Source organism: Larus michahellis, chromosome 7 (assembly GCF_964199755.1).
Source record: "Larus michahellis chromosome 7, bLarMic1.1, whole genome shotgun sequence".
NCBI lineage: Eukaryota > Metazoa > Chordata > Aves > Charadriiformes > Laridae > Larus > Larus michahellis.
This window is the reverse complement of record NC_133902.1, coordinates 60,205,514-60,226,008: the sequence shown is the minus strand read 5'-3', so window position 1 is coordinate 60,226,008 and position 20,495 is coordinate 60,205,514. Positions and strand designations below refer to the sequence as shown.

At 43.7% G+C, this 20,495-nt stretch overlaps 1 protein-coding gene across 1 annotated transcript in view; it reads left to right on the top strand.

The window, feature by feature from the left end:
- ACVR1 (activin A receptor type 1) overlaps positions 1–19,807 on the top strand; it is a 63,413-nt gene extending 43,606 nt beyond the window's left edge. Inside the window, exons 5-10 of the mRNA XM_074595094.1 lie at positions 1,965–2,064; positions 4,052–4,198; positions 6,586–6,861; positions 10,766–10,963; positions 17,426–17,556; positions 18,560–19,807. Coding sequence (XP_074451195.1) covers positions 1,965–2,064; positions 4,052–4,198; positions 6,586–6,861; positions 10,766–10,963; positions 17,426–17,556; positions 18,560–18,694 — 987 coding nt within the window. The 3' untranslated portion in view covers positions 18,695–19,807. The remainder of the gene's footprint in view (positions 1–1,964; positions 2,065–4,051; positions 4,199–6,585; positions 6,862–10,765; positions 10,964–17,425; positions 17,557–18,559) is intronic.
- The last annotated feature ends 688 nt before the right edge of the window (positions 19,808–20,495 follow it).

Sequence of the window (20,495 nt, the reverse complement as noted above, 5' to 3'; positions counted from 1 at the left end):
TGCATTGGGTTTTTGTGTTTGGTTTGGTTTGTTTTTTTTTTCCCTCTGATAGAAGCAGGAAGGGAAGTGAGCTCTCAGTTCATATTACAAAGCAAAATAACAGTCTCCTGTCATTCAGAGATTATCTTTTTCTTAAGCACTCAACAAAAATTGTTAGGAGAAATGAGATTTCATCAGATCTGGTTAAAGCCCAGTAGTGCAGTTTGCTGGAAGTGTTAGAAAGTTGATTGTGTTTATACTTTTTCATTCTATTTTCCTTTGTAAATTAAAAAAAAAAGTCCAGTAATATAGTTGTTAGTGCTTTGAACTAGTACGGAAGTCCTAGCCAGAAAAGCAGCTGGGTATTAGCATTTTAAAAGGCTAATAGGATTTTAACATTCAATTAGAATCTCACTCATGTTTTTTTGTTTTGTTGTTTTTTTTTTTTTTTTTTTAATAAGCTTACAGTTTAAAGTCTGGTTTTCATGCTCTAAAAATACCAGAAACTGATAAAAACTTTTAAGATGGACATTATGGAAAATTTTCTGGAGCATCAATGATATAGCTAATGTAGGTAATACAGGTAATGCTCCTGTTGCCTTGTTTGTTCTAAAACTGTTTACAGTTATAAATAATTACACCAAACTTGATTAGTTCGGGCCAGAACTTCCCGTGACTATTATCTACCACAGAATTGCTATTTTAATGGCTTTTTTTGAGGGACTGTTCATCTAGCGTGGTTCGGCCACTTTAGGGAAGGAGACTCAGAAAAAGTTATTTGGATGTTGTCAGAAGTTCTAATTTGGGGCAGGGACTTGAAGTTTATCAGAGAATCCCCTGTTTGTAGACTTTTTTCAGCAAAACTGACTCCCTTCTATTACTTCAGACAAAATAGTCAGCTGAGCACAAATTGTGCAAAGGCCGCTGATAAAAAAGGTGCTGAAAAAGCAAGTTGTATCACAGGACTGTTAGTTTTATCTGTCTTACCATTTCAGTTAGAAACTTTCGGCTCTGGCTCTTTCTGGAGTCTTATTTATAGTAATAAGAAAAGTTCAGGGTTTTGAATGACCCTTTCTAATACACATTTATTCATAGCGATTTGTAAAATAGATTTCGAGAGTATCTGGTAGCGCAGATTGGTGGGGCTGGGACATGACCTTAGATCTAATTAATGAAAACACTTTTGCATTGCTGTGCTGTTCCAGTCTTCTTTACTAGGAAGAAACCACAGGTGGTTGGAAGAATGGGAAAAGTCTGCAGGAATGTTCAAAAGTAAATGCTGCTTTTCTTTCTGCTAACTGTATAGCAGAAGGCTTTAAGTATTTAAGTCAGAGAAAGCAAGTTTCTTTCTTTTTGAGGCGGCTCAGATTATTGCAGAACATAGAAAACTTTTGGGGAAAAAAAATTGATAGTAACCTATTTGAAATGAGTGACAGATACAGAATTGAGAGAGCATAAGCTAAGTAAGAGAATAACAAAGTGCTGAAGAAGAGTGGAATTTCACTACAGAGGATGGCTTGTAGGCTTCAAGTGAGCTTCCAGATTCACAGGCAGTAAATTTATCGTCATTTAGTTACTAAAGAAAATGATTTATTTGTTAAACAAAATGATACTGTAATGCCGATTAAAGGTAGAGATAGAATCAGAAATCTGAGAATGAAACAATGCTGGATTTGTTTGCTGTTCCTGGTTGTGTTGTTTGTAACGCTTCCAGCAGAAAGTGACTGTGCCTGAGTTACAGCTCCCCCCCAAGCCTCTTCGTGTGGGGGTGTTCTTTGAAGTGGTAAAACCTTGCAAAGAGCATTCTCACGTTGATGGCAACGGTACATCTCAATCCTGAGTGACCAAATCATCACCAGAGCCACTGAGATACCAATGAGCTTTAACTTAACCTACCCTGTGAAGTGGTGTACCTTTGTGCATTGGGACGGAGGAAAAAGGTAGTTTCTCATAGCTTATAAACTTCTGCTTTTCCTTTTGAACAGGATTTATTGGACCATTCCTGCACATCTGGAAGTGGTTCTGGACTTCCTTTCTTGGTGCAAAGAACGGTGGCTCGCCAGATCACACTTGTGGAGTGTGTAGGTTAGTACGGTACTTGTTCACATCTAGTGCCAAGTCTTGGTAACAAATGCAGAGTGAAAGCCTGATCTGTCAGATCTATCAGAAGAAAGGGGCAAATAGAATCCTTGCTTTATGATTGAAAAATTTAAGCTTTATTCAGTAAGGCGATGTTAGAAAATACAAACTAGGCTTGTTTGGGTACTTTGTGAAACAAACATTTGTTCATTAAATGGTGTTCAATTAGAAAGCTTTAGAATTAGGAAAGGATCATCTGGATTTGGGAACAGGAATGCTTTGTAGCTTGCTTGCTCTGTGCTGTTGCTTTGGGACCGTGCTGGCGGTGATGTACTGTTGCTGTTCTTTTCCTCTGAAAGAGAGAACCTCTCTGGTAACTCTTCCCTAAAACTCTTCTGTGTCTTTATTTTTTTTGCAGGAGTTTAGTGTTAATTTTAAGGATCCATTAATTTTTTTCTTCAGCATATAAATATGTTATTAATTGAATAGTGTTAAATTTGAGCTTAGTAATTTTAGGAAGCATTTGGGTCAAAGATATCCTGAGGCAGTAACACTGAGCCAAGATGCCATGCTGGCACTAAAGAGGTGAGGAAGGCATGATAACGATTGATTCTGGTAAGAAAAAAAGACTGGTTTAAGTATGTTTTATGGTGATTCTTCAGTGATCTGAACTCAGAATAGGTTAACACCTTCCTGTACATCACTAGAAGTTATAACTCATCAGGGTGCTAAATCAAGCCTGACTAAACCAGGTGAATCTGTGAATTTGTAGGGACTGGGCCTACATTTTACCAGTGTTTCTTTGCTTTCAGCTTATAGTATGGATTGAGTAGGCACAAACGGTCACACTTGCCTTAAATCCAGGTGTGCATCCTCTGATGCCCTGCAACTTCTCTCCATCAGAAACCGTAGAATGGGATATGCATGATGATTTTGCCTGCAATATAGACATATCTTTTTGTGCGTGTATATCTGTGTGATTGCGTGTGTCTCTGGAATGAATCCTGCTCCCAAGTTAACGAGGCTGGCGCTGGTTCCAGCCCCTGTGTGTTCTAGCTGGTGTAGCAGAGCCGGATGGAAGTGCTGTGCAGGAAGTCTCTTCTGGGTGACGGCATTGAGGATGATGTTGGGTATCTCTCTCCAGTTGGTCGTACCTGCTGCTGAGTTCTACGTGCCTCTAAAGAGCACTGAACAGCAGGGCAAGGGAGGACACAATTTGGATATTCGTAATTGTCAAATCTAGCGTGATTCATTGCACGAAGCCTGAGGCTATCGTATTCAGGCTGCAACGAAAATGGCAACGACCAGAACTTTCCCAGTGTGCCTTGTCCAGGATGTTGCTTTGCTCGTGGGTACTTGATAATTTCATAAATTTCTTCTAAGCTCTTCGGTTAAAAACTTTGGCATGCTGACAATGTGTCCTGCTCCCCACAGGACAGGGGTGGATTTGGGGGGGTTGAGGTTTTTGTTTAATCCTTTTTTGTTTGTGAGTGCTTGTTTTGTTTTGGAGGGGGGTGTATTGTGTGTACATTTTTTTGTTTTGTTTTGTTTTTTTAAATCATCATTGTGCATTGTGTGTGTCTGGCTGTACTGACTGTTTTGGCAAGGGCTGATGATGTAATAGAAATGCAAAGGCTGTATCCCCAACGTTATGTATGCTTCCTGTCCTGACTTCGCAGTTCGTGGATGTGTTTGCATGGTGTACACTGACCTTGTAGTATGCTGCTGAAGCTGTGCAAACACTGCACCAACGCGCAAGGAGGAGAGATCCGTACTCTCAGAGTCTGCAGTTGAAACAAACAGGGAAAATTAAGAGACAGTGGAGCACAGTGTGACTGTAAAGTGGAAAAAATCGTATGCGGGGCTGATCAAAGTACATCAGTGTGATATTTGGGCCGTGACTGCTGAGCTTCCATCCTACCAGCTAATCCTGTCCTTCTGCCCTGTGGAGATTGTTAGTTGACAACTTTTACTGTGTTTTTTCCCCCACCAGGAAAGGGCCGTTATGGAGAAGTTTGGAGGGGTCAGTGGCAAGGAGAAAATGTTGCTGTGAAGATCTTCTCTTCTAGGGATGAAAAATCCTGGTTCAGGGAAACTGAATTGTACAACACTGTATTGCTGCGGCATGAAAATATTTTAGGTGAGTAGCGCAACCACGTTGATGTATCCTAGGGTAGCTGGTGTAAAGGTGAGTTAACAGTTCACTTGCAGAGCACTGCAGATTTGCCGGATATCTTGCAATCTGTGAGATTAGATTCTTGTGTTTGTGATAAATAGTTGAAGGGAAATTTTAAGGGGGACGCTTGCCAGGAGGGTGCTGAAATCTGAGTCTGATCTGGAGAAATTGTCGTAGCAACCATAAATCATTGTCCTCCTGCAATACTCTAGCAAGAAGCGGTCAAGCAGATTAATCAGTTGTTGGCAGCACAGTGCGTAAAGAAGAATGGAGGTGCCACAGACCCGCGTGCTAAGAATTCACCCTTGCAGCTCTTGTGGCAGGGCAGCCAAATGGCAAAAGAGTATTGCACAAGGTGTTAAGTGGAGAAGTTCTATTCGTTCTATGTTTTCCTATAACTTCAGTTTACCTGGGAGAAATGAAGGGAGAAAAAGTGGGGAGATTTAATTATTTGAATACTTTTCCTTGTGGCTGAATAAAGCGCAGCACAAACACGTTATTTTCTTCTGTTTATCTGTTCTGCTCAGGGTCAAGCTAAGCTCCTTTGGTGTTTAAACTTCAGCTATAGTTGTCCCTTTATGATATATCTCATTTCCCTGTAAATATGAAAGTATGATGATTTTGAATCTTCTGTATCCCTTGTACCTTGTGTGCTCAGTTCTCAGAGCTTAGAAAATGGCTTTTTTGTGTGGTGAGCCATGGCTGAAGTTTAAGCAGCGCCTTTGATTCCTCGTTGCCATGACCTTGTTTCACTGGTGTGCCACCTTTACAGATAAAAGCAGCAGCATGTTTTCCGAGCGCTGACATTATCTCACCAGCAATCTGTCTGTCTTCAATCAGTTTTACTTGAGCTCCTTGTTCTTGTTTCCTGTCAGAGAATATTCCTTGGCTCTATAGCTCACCCTGCCAAATGTTTGTCTAATGTTTCCTGAAGCAGTTCCTTTGTTACTACAAAAATAATTTGGTGGCCTCCTGAAATGTGAATTATTGAACTTTCCTTCCCGAGAGAGCAAGTAACTTGGCTGAAATTACATTATGTGTTTCCCATGTTCCTCTATCTGTGTTTAGTCTTTCTTGATAACTGTCAAATTTGTTGGCTATTTTATAGAATTTTTTTAGATGCAATATTAAACAATATTGCAAATTACGAAAGTGTCACATTGTGCAGAAATCTGACTTCCGGAGAGAAATGCAGTGAGTGTTCTTTCTGACAAGTGTCATATGTGGCTTTTAATAAACATGATTTGTTTCTCTAGCTTGGGAATAAAACTTTTGTTGCTTCCCAGCTAAAGCTGTTGAGGTCGACAGAGCACTGATACAGAGGTAACAGGAAGGGAGCTACTGCTGAATTTTTTCTTCAGTTTTAAGACACCACATTTTTGAAGGCCGTTCTCGAGGTTCATGAGTTTCAAAGAGAATTTGTCTCTGTTCCTTTGTAGAAAATAGCTGTGAAATACAGCTGTGGTGCATAGCGGTGCTCTGCCTTACTTCACTGTGGAAGTGAGTTGCACACCAGTTGAACTGTAGTATTTGAAACAGAAGAATTACTATTCTTGGGTTTTTGGTATGCTACCCTCTGGTGCTGCTACACTTTCCGTAGCTGGCTGCTGCTCCGTCACGAGCTGGGCTGCAGTTCAGAAGCTCGGGTGTTCGCAGTTTAGAGCTCCAGCAGTTTAGAGCAGGCCACCAGGTCTAATAATTTATCAGCCCGCAGCAATCCCTCTGCAGCTTTTGACACGTTGTTGCTGTGTGAGATGTGCTTTATTCGATCTGTGTTTGGTCAGAAAGGTGTGACATTTCCTGTGGGGACAGCAGGCTTTTGCCATGTTGAGGCTGGTTGTTAGAAGGGCTCTAATAGCCTTACCTTGGATGTAAAGCGAAGCTGGCGCAGCACACGGTGTCTGGTTGTTGGATGTGATGTGCACATGAAATGCGTTTAACCCTTTTCTCAGCAGCCTGCACTGGGTGCTTGGTGTCCTTAAAAATGGAGATGATTACTTGTGACTTCTCTGTTTGAGGTATTGCTCCTCTCCAGCGTGATCCTGTTGAGCGGAGGCCAACAGATGTGCTAAGTATGTGATCCTAACAAGTAGCTGTGTTTGGCATGACTGACAAAATAGATAAGTACATTCTTCTGAGTAGACTTGAGTCAGAGTTCCAGAATACGTCAGCTCTTTTTTCATCATGGTAAGACCTGCAGTCTATGCAGTGCAATCGTGGAAAAGTTTTAATTAAACAGAGTTTTAAATTGCAAGAGGGGCCTAGTAGCATTGATTCTTTTCTTGAGGGTGTTTGAAGGAGCTTTGTAATTTTATTATGTTGTTTCTCCTCTTTTCTTCCTCTCTTTCTAGGTTTTATTGCATCTGATATGACTTCCAGAAACTCTAGTACCCAGTTGTGGTTAATTACCCACTACCATGAAATGGGCTCTCTGTATGACTATCTACAGCTCACTACCCTGGACACTGTCAGCTGCCTACGCATAGTACTGTCCATAGCTAGTGGGCTTGCACATTTGCACATAGAGATATTTGGAACCCAGGGGAAGCCTGCCATTTCTCATCGGGACTTGAAGAGCAAAAATATCCTCGTTAAGAAAAATGGACAGTGCTGCATAGCAGATTTAGGTGAGTTCATTTCGATACTAATATACTCAGTGCATTCCTGCAGAAATCACATGTATTGGGTAACTCAACCGTAAAAGTCTTAAAGTAATCTTAAAGTAACCTTCCCGTGATCTGAGATTACCCGAAGGTTTATGGCAGCCACTAGATGGCACTTACAACTTAGAAATGCCACTCCACTGCAGAGGAGGGGCCGTGCAGCCTCCGAGTTCAGGAGCAGATCTAACATTTTGGGTTTTTTCTCAGGCTTTCGTTGTTAAATTCCATTCCTGGATCCCACAAGGCAGCAGTTATTAGGCTTCAGCTCACTTCTGAACTAATAAATATCCTTCCACTTACAGTCTAAGAACTATGTGCTCATTGTCCCAAGCTCCGAAGGTTCGTTCAGCTCGAGTCCTTTGCCAGGTGATTCACTGAGCCCAAAACTGGGTTCTCCATGACCAGCTGGTTTTAGACATCAAGCTGGTAGCTGCTGAGAAACAGTTGCAGCAGTATGGCTCGTTCACACCTCGAATGGATCACGGAATCACGGAATCTTCAGAGTTGGAAGGGACCTCTAGAGATCATCTAGTCCGACTCCCCTGCTAGAGCAGGATTACCTAAAGCACATCCCTCAGGGCTGCATCCAGGCGGGTCTTGAAAATCTCCAGAGAAGGGGACTCCACACCCTCCCTGGGCAGCCTGTTCCAGTGCTCTGTCACCCTCACCGTAAAGAAGTTTTTCCGTGTATTTGAACGGAACTTCCTATGTTCTAGCTTGTGCCCATTGCCCCTTGTCCTGTCACTGGGAACCATTGGAAAGAGCCTGGCTCCGTCCTCCTTAAACCCACCCTTTAGATACTTGTAAAGATTAATCAGGTCCCCCCTCAACCTTCTCTTCTCCAGGCTAAAGAGTCCCAGCTCTTTCAGCCTTTCCTCATAAGGGAGGTGCTCCAGTCCCATAATCATCTTGGTTGCCCTTGGATGTCTGACAATACTTTTTTTTTTTTCTTTTCTCTGAAGACAAGGGAGAAAATAGCTAACTATTGTAGAACAGGTGTGAGATACACACAGGGAAAACATGAAAGCCACGCACCTGGGCTTATCAAAATTTGCAGAGAGAATAATAAGTAAAAACTGGAGCAGTAAGTTGAAAATACAAAACTTCAGAAATTTGCTTTTAAATAAACTTGTAGCTCACAGTGAGGAGGGGCAGCGCATAGTGGCATTGACTGACATCACACTAATAAAGTGATATCTGCTACATTGTTATCTAGAGGCTTCAGATATTTGAGAGATTTTCTGAGAGAGCACAGCAATAAACATTTCCCGGTTAGTTTTTATGGTGGTAAAATAGCTGTTTTTTTAAAAGTGAAGTCCTCAGTTGTGTATCTGACATGTTCTTCATCTGTTCCTTTTCTGTAAAGGAGAGTTACCAAAGAGCTTGTTGCCTCTGTCATATATTCATGCCCTTTTTTCTTGGGTAGCTTTGGCTTTTTTTTTTCCTCTGGTCTCTGTCTCTCCTCTGGTCTCCTGCTCTGTTTTTCCAACACATGTGCCATACAAGAGAAAAGGCACTCAGAGCCTGGCAAGTATGAGCAGATGGAAGGATTCACTACAGCTGCCCAGAGCTAAGCTGGACTTGGGTTCTGTCGGTCCCACCAGGTTCTGGACTTGCAACGTACCCGTTAAGAATAGGTGTCAGCTCTGGAAAAAGAGAGGACTAAAATGGTTTTGATGCGTATCTTGTAACTGTCTGTTCTGCCGGCAGCCTGGGTGCAGTGGAGCTTGGTGCTCGGTGCCGTTCAGTCCTGATCCTTCTGGCTGGCACAAGTGCAAGAGCTCGGGGAACTGGCTGTTGTCCTTTGGCCACCGTGCTGGAAACCAGCATCTCCAGCAGCAGCCCAAGCGTCCAGAGCCGCAGTTACAAAACTGGCTGTTTCAAATATGTTCTAGCTAAGCAGAAACTGTGTGATAAAGTCCAAGGATGGATGTCAGTCTTGCTTCAGTCTGTCAGCACTGTGGAAAAGTTCTGCCCTTCTAAAGCAATTCACGTGCATGGTGATAGGTCTTAGTTGAGCAACCTTATAGAACAGCAGAATGATGCTTATACACAAAGAAGCCCTCCTCTTACTCCCTCCTTCCCCGTCTATATCGAGTAGTGAATGTCTGCTTGAAATGAGCACGGGCATTTGTAAGGAAGATGCAAAGAATGCTGATAAAACAGACTTGCTCAATTCTTGTTTCCAGCAGATACTCCTGGGTACTGGTGAGGATTTTTTGGTGTCTTGAAAACCAATGTGCTTCATCAGTTTAATTTTCCCCTTGAGCTTTTTCTTTTTTTCTTCCTTTTTAAAGAATTAGTATATTATAGGAAGAGCTTCTCTGGCAAGCAGTTACGGGCCCCTGGTTAAAAGTGCATTGAGATCTCCTGAGGTGAAAAGAAGCTGGAGCAGCGCAGTGTCTGCTGCCGAGCTCTCATAAACTGCGCAGATGCCGCCATGATGAGAACCTGATTACAACACTGTTGTCCCCTGACCCTATTGCAACACTGTCATAGTTTGTAGTGTACGGGATGCTGACTTGCATCCCTCGGCCTTAAACCTTTGACCTGTCAATCCATTGAATCTGTTTTGCCCAGTTTGGATGCACTATTACAGTTTTTATCAAAGTGTTCCCCAAAGTCTTGATGTCTTCAGAGTTTGCTAGGAAATCTGTTTTCTAACCTTTGTTTCCAGTGTGCGAGTTGTTATTGGTTTTTTTTTAAATATTATAATCCATATGTATTGTATAATATAAATCTAAAGAAATACATAAATGTTTAAGTGTGTGTAAATCTATGTTGTCTGTGTGTGTGTGTATATATGACAAAAAATATTTTACTGGGAGAGCAGGCTTTTCAGATTATCTTCTCAGCAGTCATGGGGTTAGCAGATGGTATCTTTCTAGAAGTGCCGTAAGCATTTTCTTAGAAACTTGAAATTACTTGAAGTGCATTTAAATTGTAGGAAAACGTTTTCCAGATTTTTGTTACACTGAAGTACAGGCTGTTTTTTGGAAAGGAAAAAAAAAAAATTAATGATCTGGTGGTTAATTTTTTGTGGGACTGAGTTAAAAAGCTTTTTAAGTTTAATCTAAAATAAACTCAGGTTAAATGTAAATAGTATATGTTATTCTTACAAGAGCTGTTGAGGGAATTAGGGAGAGTTTGTGTCGTCTTTTCTATTGCTTAGTTATGTCATGCACCTGTTGCTGTTCAATTTGCAGTGCTCTCTGTTTACCATGGCAAAAGGAGTACTCTGTGTGTTTCCAAATTTACAGTAATTTAGTTCCTCACATAATGTTCTTTGCTTAAATGTTTAGTAATTAGTAGAAACCAGGTAGAGTGGTTTTGACTGACTCATTTTAGATCAGCTTGAGGATGTTTATTTTTCAAGCTACTGCAAATACGGTGTTTTTTATTTCCCAGGTTTATTTTTTAACTTGTGTATATCCATCATGCAGTGTTTTTCTTCTCTCTTCCCCGCAGTTCGGATATATCCACCTACCCAAAAGTTCTATAAATAAATTTGAATGCTGTGTAAAATTGTTTTCTTCTAAGTAACAGATACTTGGCCTTCTGCGTATACGTGCCTAGAGCGCTGGTGACATCCAGTGGCTGCAAAACACTTAATGACAACATTTTGCAACAGTGCAATAACATGCTTAACGGTAATCCCTGAGGAGATAATTGGTCTAAGTCTACGGACACAGTGGCTGTTTTTGATAGCGAGTTTGGAGCTGACCCTGACGGTCTTTGGACAGTTGGGACTCTCGGCTCCTTTTCCAGAAACTGTCTGATGGGTGTCACGGCTCACATGGAATTTTAAACATATGCTGCTATAGTTTTAAGGGGACTTAACAGAGATGTGTTTTTTTCTGTCCTTCAGGCCTTGCAGTAATGCACTCCCAAAGCACGAATCAGTTGGATGTGGGGAACAATCCCCGAGTGGGCACCAAACGCTACATGGCTCCAGAAGTCTTGGATGAAACTATCCAGGCAGACTGCTTTGACTCCTATAAAAGGGTCGATATCTGGGCTTTTGGGCTGGTCCTTTGGGAAGTAGCTAGACGCATGGTTAGCAACGGTAAGTATCTGGGACTCCTTTACTTGTTTCTGGAAGAGGTTAAGCAAATGATGATTCATGGCAGAGCATCTGCCACCGGAATGCGTAAGATCCCCAGTAAAATACTGGACCTCCAGAGCATTTTGATTCCTGCCCCTTCACTGCCTGTGTTGAAGTTGTTGGTGTTTTGGGTACAATGGCTGAGTATTGCTGTTATTTCTGTTAAGGTAGAGAAGAAAGTCTCCCCTGCTACATCCCTAATTGTGGTGAGATACAGTTCATACCCAACAGTTAAAATTTTAGATCATAAAGTCTCTATAAACATTTTCCATGTGTCATTAAACCATAGTAAATACTTTCAGGTGCCTGTTTCTTGTGACAAAATCTAAGGAACAGAAGGAGAATATGTAGGAAGTAAAGAAGTGATGTGATCAGAATTTAGGGAATTTAGGCTTTATCAAGTTAAATGCACTCACAAAGCAGGACTTGGTCAAAGTACAGTTCTGCTTGGGAGAAGTGCCACTGCCCCCTGTTCTGGAGCGCTTGGTGTTTCCTTGGCAAGGGGGTCTGAATTCAGGAATTTAGGCTGGGGATCTGTTGGTGTGATCTCTTGTGCTTGTCAGTTCAGAAGTCCTCTCTGACTTCTGGGCCTTGGGTTGTGCTCTCTGGACCCAAGCAGAGAGGAAAACGCAGAAGATGCCCTTCAGGGATGTCTGCAGACACTGGCAGTGATGAATTGTTAATGGTGACGTGTTTAAATCTGGGGAAATTCTGAATCGTCATACACGCTTATCCGCTCTGTGTCTGATCTGTTCCCACTAAATCCAAATCTTGGATTCTCTACCTGACATCAGACAACAGGTTTGTCTTCTTCCCGAGAAAACGACTAGCCGTTTGTTTGCTGCAGTTCCTCGGAGCCCGGATGGTAGGCTGAGACCCTGCAGCCCGGGCAGGGCTGGTGCCAGCCGGGTGCCTGCCAGCTGAGGATCCAAGCAGGAGCTTGCTCAAAGGAGGCACAGTCAGAACGGTAGGCAGCAATCAGAGTGGCTCACACCGAAGAACTGAGGAGGCTTTTTTTTGGTGGGGACTGTTGTGAGTCAGCATTTGAGGGAAGATTTCGGAGGAAAGGATTAAGATAGCTTTAGAGATGTTCTCAAAAAGCAGCTGTTGAGAGCCAGGGGAGGAGGGAGCGTGAGTGGCTCTGTGGAGAGCGGAGCAGTGAGTGGGCAGAGCAGGCTGCAGTAAGGCATGGGTGGCACTGAGGGCTTGTGGCAGCTCGGACAGAGTCACCAGAGCCCAGCTCCAGTTAAATACTTAAAGGGTGGGTGTCAGGAGGATGGGGACAGGATCTTTTCAGTGGTGCCCAGGGACAGGACAAGAGGTAACGGGCACAAACTGGAGCATAGGAAGTTCCACCTAAACATGAGGAGGAACTTCTTTACCTTGAGGGTGGCAGAGCCCTGGCACAGGCTGCCCAGAGAGGTGGTGGAGTCTCCGTCTCTGGAGACATTCAAACCCGCCTGGACGCGTTCCTGTGCCACCTGCTCTGGGTGACCCTGCTCTGGCAGGGGGCTGGACTAGATGATCTCCAGAGGTCCCTTCCAGCCCTATGATTCTGTGATTCTAGTGGAAGGCACTTGCCTGGTGTTAGTTGTCCTGTGTTATCTCCTCTCCATTCCCTGACCCCAGTGCACAGGCAAATGTGCAGCAGCTCTAAAAACAAACAAATATTGTTATTCTATTAAAGTACAGGACTTCTTCTAAATATGAACCTTTTACTTCATGTGTTATCTGTTGGTGCCCAGAATAATTTAACTGCGAGGCAGCTAGTTGTCTCCAGAAACACTGCAGTGAGGCCTGTTGTGAGAAGGCTGCTGGAAGGTGGCACTTCTGAGAAGATTTGCAGACCTTCCAAGCTTGCACTGAGATTGCCTGGGGCCTGGAGCACCGCCCAAAACCCCCGTCTTCTCTGGGATATGTACAGGGTGCTGAAACAAAGCTGACTTGGAGGTAGCAGAATGCATCAGGTAGGGTCAGGTGGCTAATTTAAGTCTCCTTGTAAGCCGGAGAGCTTGCTGTGATAGCTCTGGGGAGAACCAAAATGGGCGTTTTGCTGTGATGGAGAGAGCAGGGTAATCTGTGCGGGTGGATGGCTGTTTTGGTGCAATGTAACTTGCAGGGTCCGTAGTGAGCAGCTCCTGTCCTGCTGGAAGCCGGTGGCGGTCGTGGGACTGACTGCAGGAGCAGGAGGGCACTTCCATGGGCTTTCTGTGGAGTGGCCGGAGCTGAGCTCGTGGCCTCGCCTGCCTTCTCCTGCCTCTGCCCAAGGAGGCACTTGATGACGAGTGCAGCAGAAGGCATAGGTATTGTTCTGATACAAGAACATGCGTCAGCTGAATCACAGCGTGATGATGATCTTAGGTGAAGGTGTATGTGGCTAATTAGAGAGAGGAAGAGAGCCTTGTGAATGCATGGTGTTAATTTTTCTTATGATGTACTCTGTTTATTGGCAAATGTATGCTGTAGGCTGTTACGAGGACTTGTGTATTGCATTTCCCAATATTTGGAGACCTCTGGGTTGCAGTTCACGTCAGTGTGAGTGCCTTGAGAATGTAAGCTGAACTTCATTGTTTTCAGTGCAGTTTTATATTCTGCACTTTGTCTCGGCAGTCCATGAGCACTGTAGTTCACCAGTTGCCATAATATGATGGGCTTACTGGGCAGGGATTGATGAATTCACCGTGCAAGAGGTGATGCTGCCACGGGACGGGAAGCCAGTGCAGGAGAAGAGGCAGCCGGCCTTCCTCCCGCTGTGCCCAGGGACCCTACTCCTGGCTGGGGGGATGGGACCGGTGCACGGGGGGGGTGTACTTACACCTTTTGATAAGTTTTGGTTTGTTTTTTTTTCATTGCCAGTCTCGAGTTTTGAGTAGTTTGTCTGCAGTCTGGCTTGCTGCGGTGCTGTTTTGGAGGCTGGTAATCCTTTGTGGAATATTAGATGTCTTGCTCTCTTTGTATATGAATATATGTTTATACTTACATATGTGTGTGTGTATGCTGTACATAATATATATAAAAATACACACAGTGTTACGTAGTTACCTCTTGCAATGAAATTTCTGTGAAATGGTACCTATTATTTAACTATTCCCGTGCTGAAGTTTTGACACCTGTGTGTCGCTGCAGTAACTGCGGTTCACACAGCTTACCTGAGCTACTTCAGAACTAGTGAGCTCAGGCTGTGCTGGCAGCTTCACCCAGCTGGTGTGGCACTCAGCTCGGACTGCAGACCTACCAACGACGGCGAGTCAGTGCTTCACTAACTTGATTCAGGCTGAGCTCAGTGCCACCATGGAAGCACTTTTCACACTAAACCAGATATGTCATGACATTGGTCATGTCAATAAAGTTTAAGACGTCAGTGATATTAATTTCACAGTACTTATTTCCAGTTGCTCAGTATTTCTGGCTGTTGCCATAAGTTTCCTTGCTTTCCTCCCTTGGTCTGAAGTGGAGTAAGCGTTTCCTCTCAAGTCCAAGCATCGAGCTATGTGGAAGTTGTTGCTTTGGCAGGTGGTCCCTCAGGTAGCCCTGTGTGACTCGCAGGAAGGCTCTGGCAGAGGGAGGGAGCGTGCTGAGGTCGGGGTGGCACGGTCCTGGGAGCAGGCCGGGGGGTACCTTAGGTGGGCTGGAGGCACTTCTCACTTACCTGTGCTGGGCATTTTTGCTGCTCTCCTGTGCCGATGGACACCCGTCGTCTCTCATTCATGGGGTGGAAATGCAGAGCCTATTCCAGTGAGTCAGCCTGGTTTAGCACTTCAGTTTGTGGAGACTCTGACGTTGTGATCTGACTAATAAGTCTGATATTTTTTAAAATTTTCAAATTGTATTTTTAAATTTTTAAAATGTTTGTTTACTTTTTTCATTTTATTTTTTTTTAAAAACCTATCTAATGGTCCTCAAGGTGACACAGTGATTCTCAGTACATTTCTGTTGGGGCTTAGTATAAAGAGGAAAGTGTGGAGGAAACTCCTTCGCCACAACCAAGAGTACTTGTGTATCGTCTTTGTGCTGTAGCAGGAGCCACTCAGCATTTCTCTCTGTACTTGAAAAATGTGATTTAAGCCCCCAAATCGGTATTTTACTCTCTTTAAATAGAGCGGTGCTGGTTCCTTGTAGAGTGGTAGGTCAGTGCTTTTGAATGTGCTCCCTTCCTTGCAGTGCCTTGCGTCTTTCCTCCCCTGGTACTGGCACTGGCAGTTCTGTTCCTGGTGAAGCTTCACTGTCATTCCCAGAATTGAGATATTGTTCGATTTTAATAGTAACACCAGAAGCTGAAAGATGGTTCCTGCTCAGAGCCACCCCGGTGTGATGGTCATTATATCTGCCAGACTGTGTCTGTGCTTGGGTTTCTGCGTACTCTTGCTTTGCCCCAGCAGTTAGATTCGTGCATGCATAGGACAAGCTGACGTTAAAGTAGCAAGGAATAAAGGTGAAGAAAACGCTACTGTGTGTGTGAGTTCTAGTTGATTTGAGTAGCAAAAAGCCAGCAACCCCAGGGGACAAAAAAATACAATGTATTGTAAATTACAGAAGTCATCTAAAAACTGTGCAGAAAGCGGCAAGCTATGGGTCGTGCTGTTGGATGTAGGGTGTCCTCTTGGCGGGTGGCGCGCAAGGGGAGCGTGCCACAGGTCGGTGACAGCTCTGCCAGCGGAGCCGTGTGGGCTAGAGGTTGCGATGGCTTGCTGGCACCACTGAGGGGCTGCTGGGAGCCAGCGGTGGTCCCCTGGGGGCCGCAATGCTTGGCTGGGGTAGCTCAGGGTACTCGAGTCACGCTATTGGAGTAAAGGCGAGACCCGCTTCATCTATTTGTTACTATATGTCTTATCTGAAACAGCCAGTTATATACCCTATACTTTGGAAAGACCACATGAAAATAGTAAATTAGAGCCAGGCTCGCTCTCTCTTAGTGATGAAGGTCATCTGTAATACCCTAATGACCCTGGAAATGTTTTCAGAGCCATATGATGTAGCTCCGGAGCTCTGCATTTGACTCCTGTAAAGCCACCGCTTTATCTGAAATGGAAGCATAGGCAATGTGGATACGCAGGAGGCTTTTTGTATTCTTGAGCTCTCACAATAAACTTGAGTCTGTGTTCTGGGAGGAGCAGGAGGAGTGTGAAAACAGGAGTTCAGCCCTGTAGGTGATGGTTGGCATGCGCAATTATGAATTGCTGGAAGGAGGAGGGTGGGTGATGCTTCTTTACGCAGCACGTAGTATTGTCTGTTGTCCTTCTGCGTCCGTGTCGGAACACCGCAGGGCAAACCCTGCAGTCTGCTAGTTACTCTGTTAAGCTGACTCGCTTGGGCAGCCAGATCTTTGAACCGCCCTGCTATTTTCTACGGGAGCTGTACTTTCCTGAAGACTATTCCTCATTTCGACTAGCCGTCACAGATAAGGATTTATGGGTTTTTAGAGAGGATCTATGGGATTTTGATCTTCCTCTACAGCAGTACAAGAAAACTAAATCCCAACCACTGTAGCAAAGTATGAGAACCTCTTTTCAACTTCAGTATATCCCAAGCAACAGAAATTCTCCTGGATTTCATGTACGCCTGACTGTGGGACGGCTGCCAGTCTGCTAAAAAGCAGTTTTAAGATTGTTCTGCCCATGTTTCTGCTGGACATAGAGGGCCTCATTGGCTCGGGGTTCTTCCAAGCTGCTGACCCAAACGCCTTGCCTTTTGAATGCCGCTTTTTAAATTGGCTTCATAAGAAAGCTGAGCTCCCTATAGATCATTTGAGCTTAGTGCGCTGATGAAACAGCAGTGCTGCGTGCGTGCCTTAGAGAGTAGGCAAAAGGCTTTTTAGCCTGCCAGCTTTATGGAAGCTGGGTGACAAGTTGCGCGAGCATACACATCAACTCATTTTTCAATGCAGAATCCTGGAAAATGCATACAGGCACTGGGTGCCGCAGGCCCTCAGGTGTTTGGCTTTGGGATGGCATGTGCCATCTGTAGATGCTGACGTGCTTATTGGACTCTTTCAGGAATCGTAGAACCATGCAAAGCGTGTGGTAAGCCTGCTAAAAACCACAATGCAGACCTTAAATATTTTGCATTTGCTAGTAGAAATCCCAATTTTGTGGTAGTCAGTAAGACTCCATGCATTATAAAAGATGGCCTTTTGGCAAGTAAATTTATTTCTCATCATTTCGTCTCAAGCATCTGCAAAATAGAGTTTGTACTTGGTGGAATTGTAATGTGAGCCAATTAATTAACATTTTGGGTAGAAAAAGCTGTTCCTATGATAATAAGTGCTGTTCTGTTGTTTGACGGCTGCTTGACACTGTGGTGTTAACTCTTAAAAGACTTTTGTGCCTCTTAGACGGCTAGGTCACCCCTTCTCTCTTTCTGTGCAGAAAAGCTGTTGCATTGACCAGTCATTAAATAATGTCTCTCTTGTTTGTGTCCCACTAGGTATTGTGGAAGACTATAAACCACCATTTTATGACCTGGTTCCAAACGATCCCAGTTTTGAAGACATGAGAAAAGTGGTCTGTGTGGATCAGCAAAGGCCGAACATTCCCAACAGATGGTTCTCAGACCCTGTAAGTGGGAGTGCCTGGGGGTTTGCAAGAGATACGAGCTGACCCTTCTTCTTTTGGAAGTTGCTGTCAGTTAGCACTTAAAATTGAAATGATCCCAGTGCTACTTGTCGGGAGCGTTACCTGTACAGATTTCAGAGGCATGCTGGTGTAGGTCTGTATCTTGGAGCAGGAAGAAAAAGCCATAAGCAAACTTAGGACTCTTAAGCCTGAGCTATTCACAGATTAGCTTTTTAGTAGCGTGATTTAACAATAACTGTTTTAAAGCTGCTTTTTCTGTATTGTTATAGGTAGCCTGTCTAGGCCTTTATTGTAAGGTAGCCCGTGTAGGCCTTTCTGTGGCTTAAAAGCGTGCAGATTCAGAGCAGAATAAGCGATAAGGGACTGTTGTTCCTTTTGAAAGGCTAGTGCTGAAGTTTATTTTTCAACTTCAGAATCATTGTGGACTCTCCAGGTTGACCAGCTGTTTTGTTGCTCGTTACCGGAGCTGCGGAGGCCGGTTTGAGTCTGTAGGGCTGGCTGGGGCCAGCAAGGACGAGAGGTTTTGGCTGCAGAGCTGTGACCTGTGCACCAGCCAGCTGGGGATCCCAGCTGTTTAAAGCTGCGCTGGACAAGATGAAATCGCAGACAGAACGTCTCTACCTTCTCTGGCTTCCTTCACTGATCTTGCAGGAGTCGGTTTTGTTGGAAAGAGATTCTGTAGAGTGTTTTCTTAATTAGAAAAACAAAACTCCATTTGTTTAAAACTATGCTAGCTTGTCGCTTCAGTCAGCCCATCATCTAGTTATCCTCTTGGTTTAACCAATTTATCAGACTTGGGGTTTTTTCCCAATACATGAAAGCTGTCTGTTTGATAGATAGCAGTAAACTCTCTGTAGACTCTGAAAATTGAGTATTAATAAGGCAATCAAACCTTACTGCGTTAGTGCTTAACCCGATGTAGTGCTTTCTTGGCTTGTGATTTTGTGTACTTATGTGCGTGTTTCGTTTCTTATTCTTTTCCCAGACATTAACATCTCTTGCCAAGTTGATGAAAGAATGCTGGTATCAAAATCCATCAGCAAGACTAACAGCCCTGCGAATCAAAAAGACTTTGACCAAAATTGATAATTCCTTAGATAAACTGAAAGCTGACTGTTGACCTTCTTCTCGTGGTGCTCTCCTGGTGGGAAGGCATTTCTCTGGTTCAGAAGTAATCTGGCCAGACGGTTGATACGATTGGTCCCCATGTGGCTACTTAGAGAGGCAGAAGTTCTTACCAAGCCATCAGTTTGGGAGACATCGGACTTTGCTCCGTGACTACGACGGGCATTTCACAAATGGTCAAGCTATAAGGACTCACGCTGGATGTACTGTTGCAAAGGTAGTGGCCTGAAGGAAGACAGAGAAATCCTAAGACAAGATCAGGGCATTAAATAATGGCTTTGAACAGCTTTTTTCTTTTTTTTTTTTTTAATTCTCCTAATCACTCCCAGGGTGAACACATGGAAGTGGTAAATTTTAATCAGCAATATTGCCTGTGCTTCTCTTCTTTATTGCACTAGGAATTCTTTGCATTCCTTACTTGCACTGTCACTGTTAATTTTAATGACATGACTTGCCAAAAAGATGATTGGCTGTATACTACATTGATCTATGCCTGAATAATAGGAAATGAATTTGGTAAACTGAAAATGTAACTGTCAGATTTTAGCTGCATTTTACATGTGTACTGATGTTTACAATAATGCTGAACATTAGGAATTTCTCGTTTATACAAAACTTGCAAATTATTTATTACTAGTGCACTTGCCAGTTTTTTAAACTGTAAAATAAGTGCATAAAGTTAAAGCTTATTTTTATGTGGCCTCTTTCATGATTTCTTACACAGATGTTTTTGTAACACAATATAACCTGAAACATAAATTGTTTTCTGTATTATCATATTACAACTCGATAGTCACATTTTAAGTGCTTCACATTTGTAGGTGTGTGGTCTGTAACATATTTTCAGTTCAAATACGGAACATATATATAGCCATTACCCACATGACGTTGTGTCTAGTATCTTACTGATCTAGAAAAGGAAAGCAGTGGAGGAATTAACTAGAACTTTAGGTCATGAATGCTGTGGGGAAAATGCATTTTATTTCTTCTAAGCTATATAATATGCATTTAAACTCTGCCAGAAAAATAACTATTTTGTTTTAATCTACTTTTTCTATTTAGTAGTTATTTGTATAAATTAAATAGAATGTTTTCAAGTCAAACCAAAGAGTGTTTTAGTTCTCTTACTGCCCTTAGTACCCAAGGTGTATGGTGCGGCCGGGCGTCCCCGCAGGCGTGCACTCGCAGGTGCCCAGCGCTGGCCCGGCTCGGTGCTGGGTGGAACACGAGGGGCTGAGGCTGTTTTCCCTGTTCTGAACTGGATCCCGAAATAGTACAGCGGGAGCTGGTGTCCTCTCTGGACATGACATCAGCCATGTCCATGCAGACCTACAGCGTGTAGAGGAAGCGCCAGGGCCCTCAGCCTTGGAAAAGAGCTCCTTTATTCCTGGGCCTGAAACCCTCCGGGTAATCTCAGGACCTGGGTAGCAATGAGCCATTTGGTCGTGTGTCCTCGCTGGGGAAAACACTTCTCTGGGGTTCCCTTCTGTGCTTTAAGTCCGCCAGATTCTCCTTTTTCCCTGTATCTTTTCCTTCTCAGCCCCAGTCTTCCGTGTCCCGCTCCAGCCAAGCGCCTTTCTTCTTCTACAGCCCAGCGCAGAGACGGCTGGGCTTGCGCGGTGGGCACTGCCCGGGGCTAAGAGACTGCGTGGTGCAGCACCTCTGCAGAGCAGACTGAAGTCATACCAGTTGCGAGGTCTCCTCATTATACTTGACGAGAATCTGAGCAGAGCAGTGCTGCAAAAAAACGTAGGAAAAGCAGGATCTGATTAGTTTTTAGTATTAGTTTTTAATAG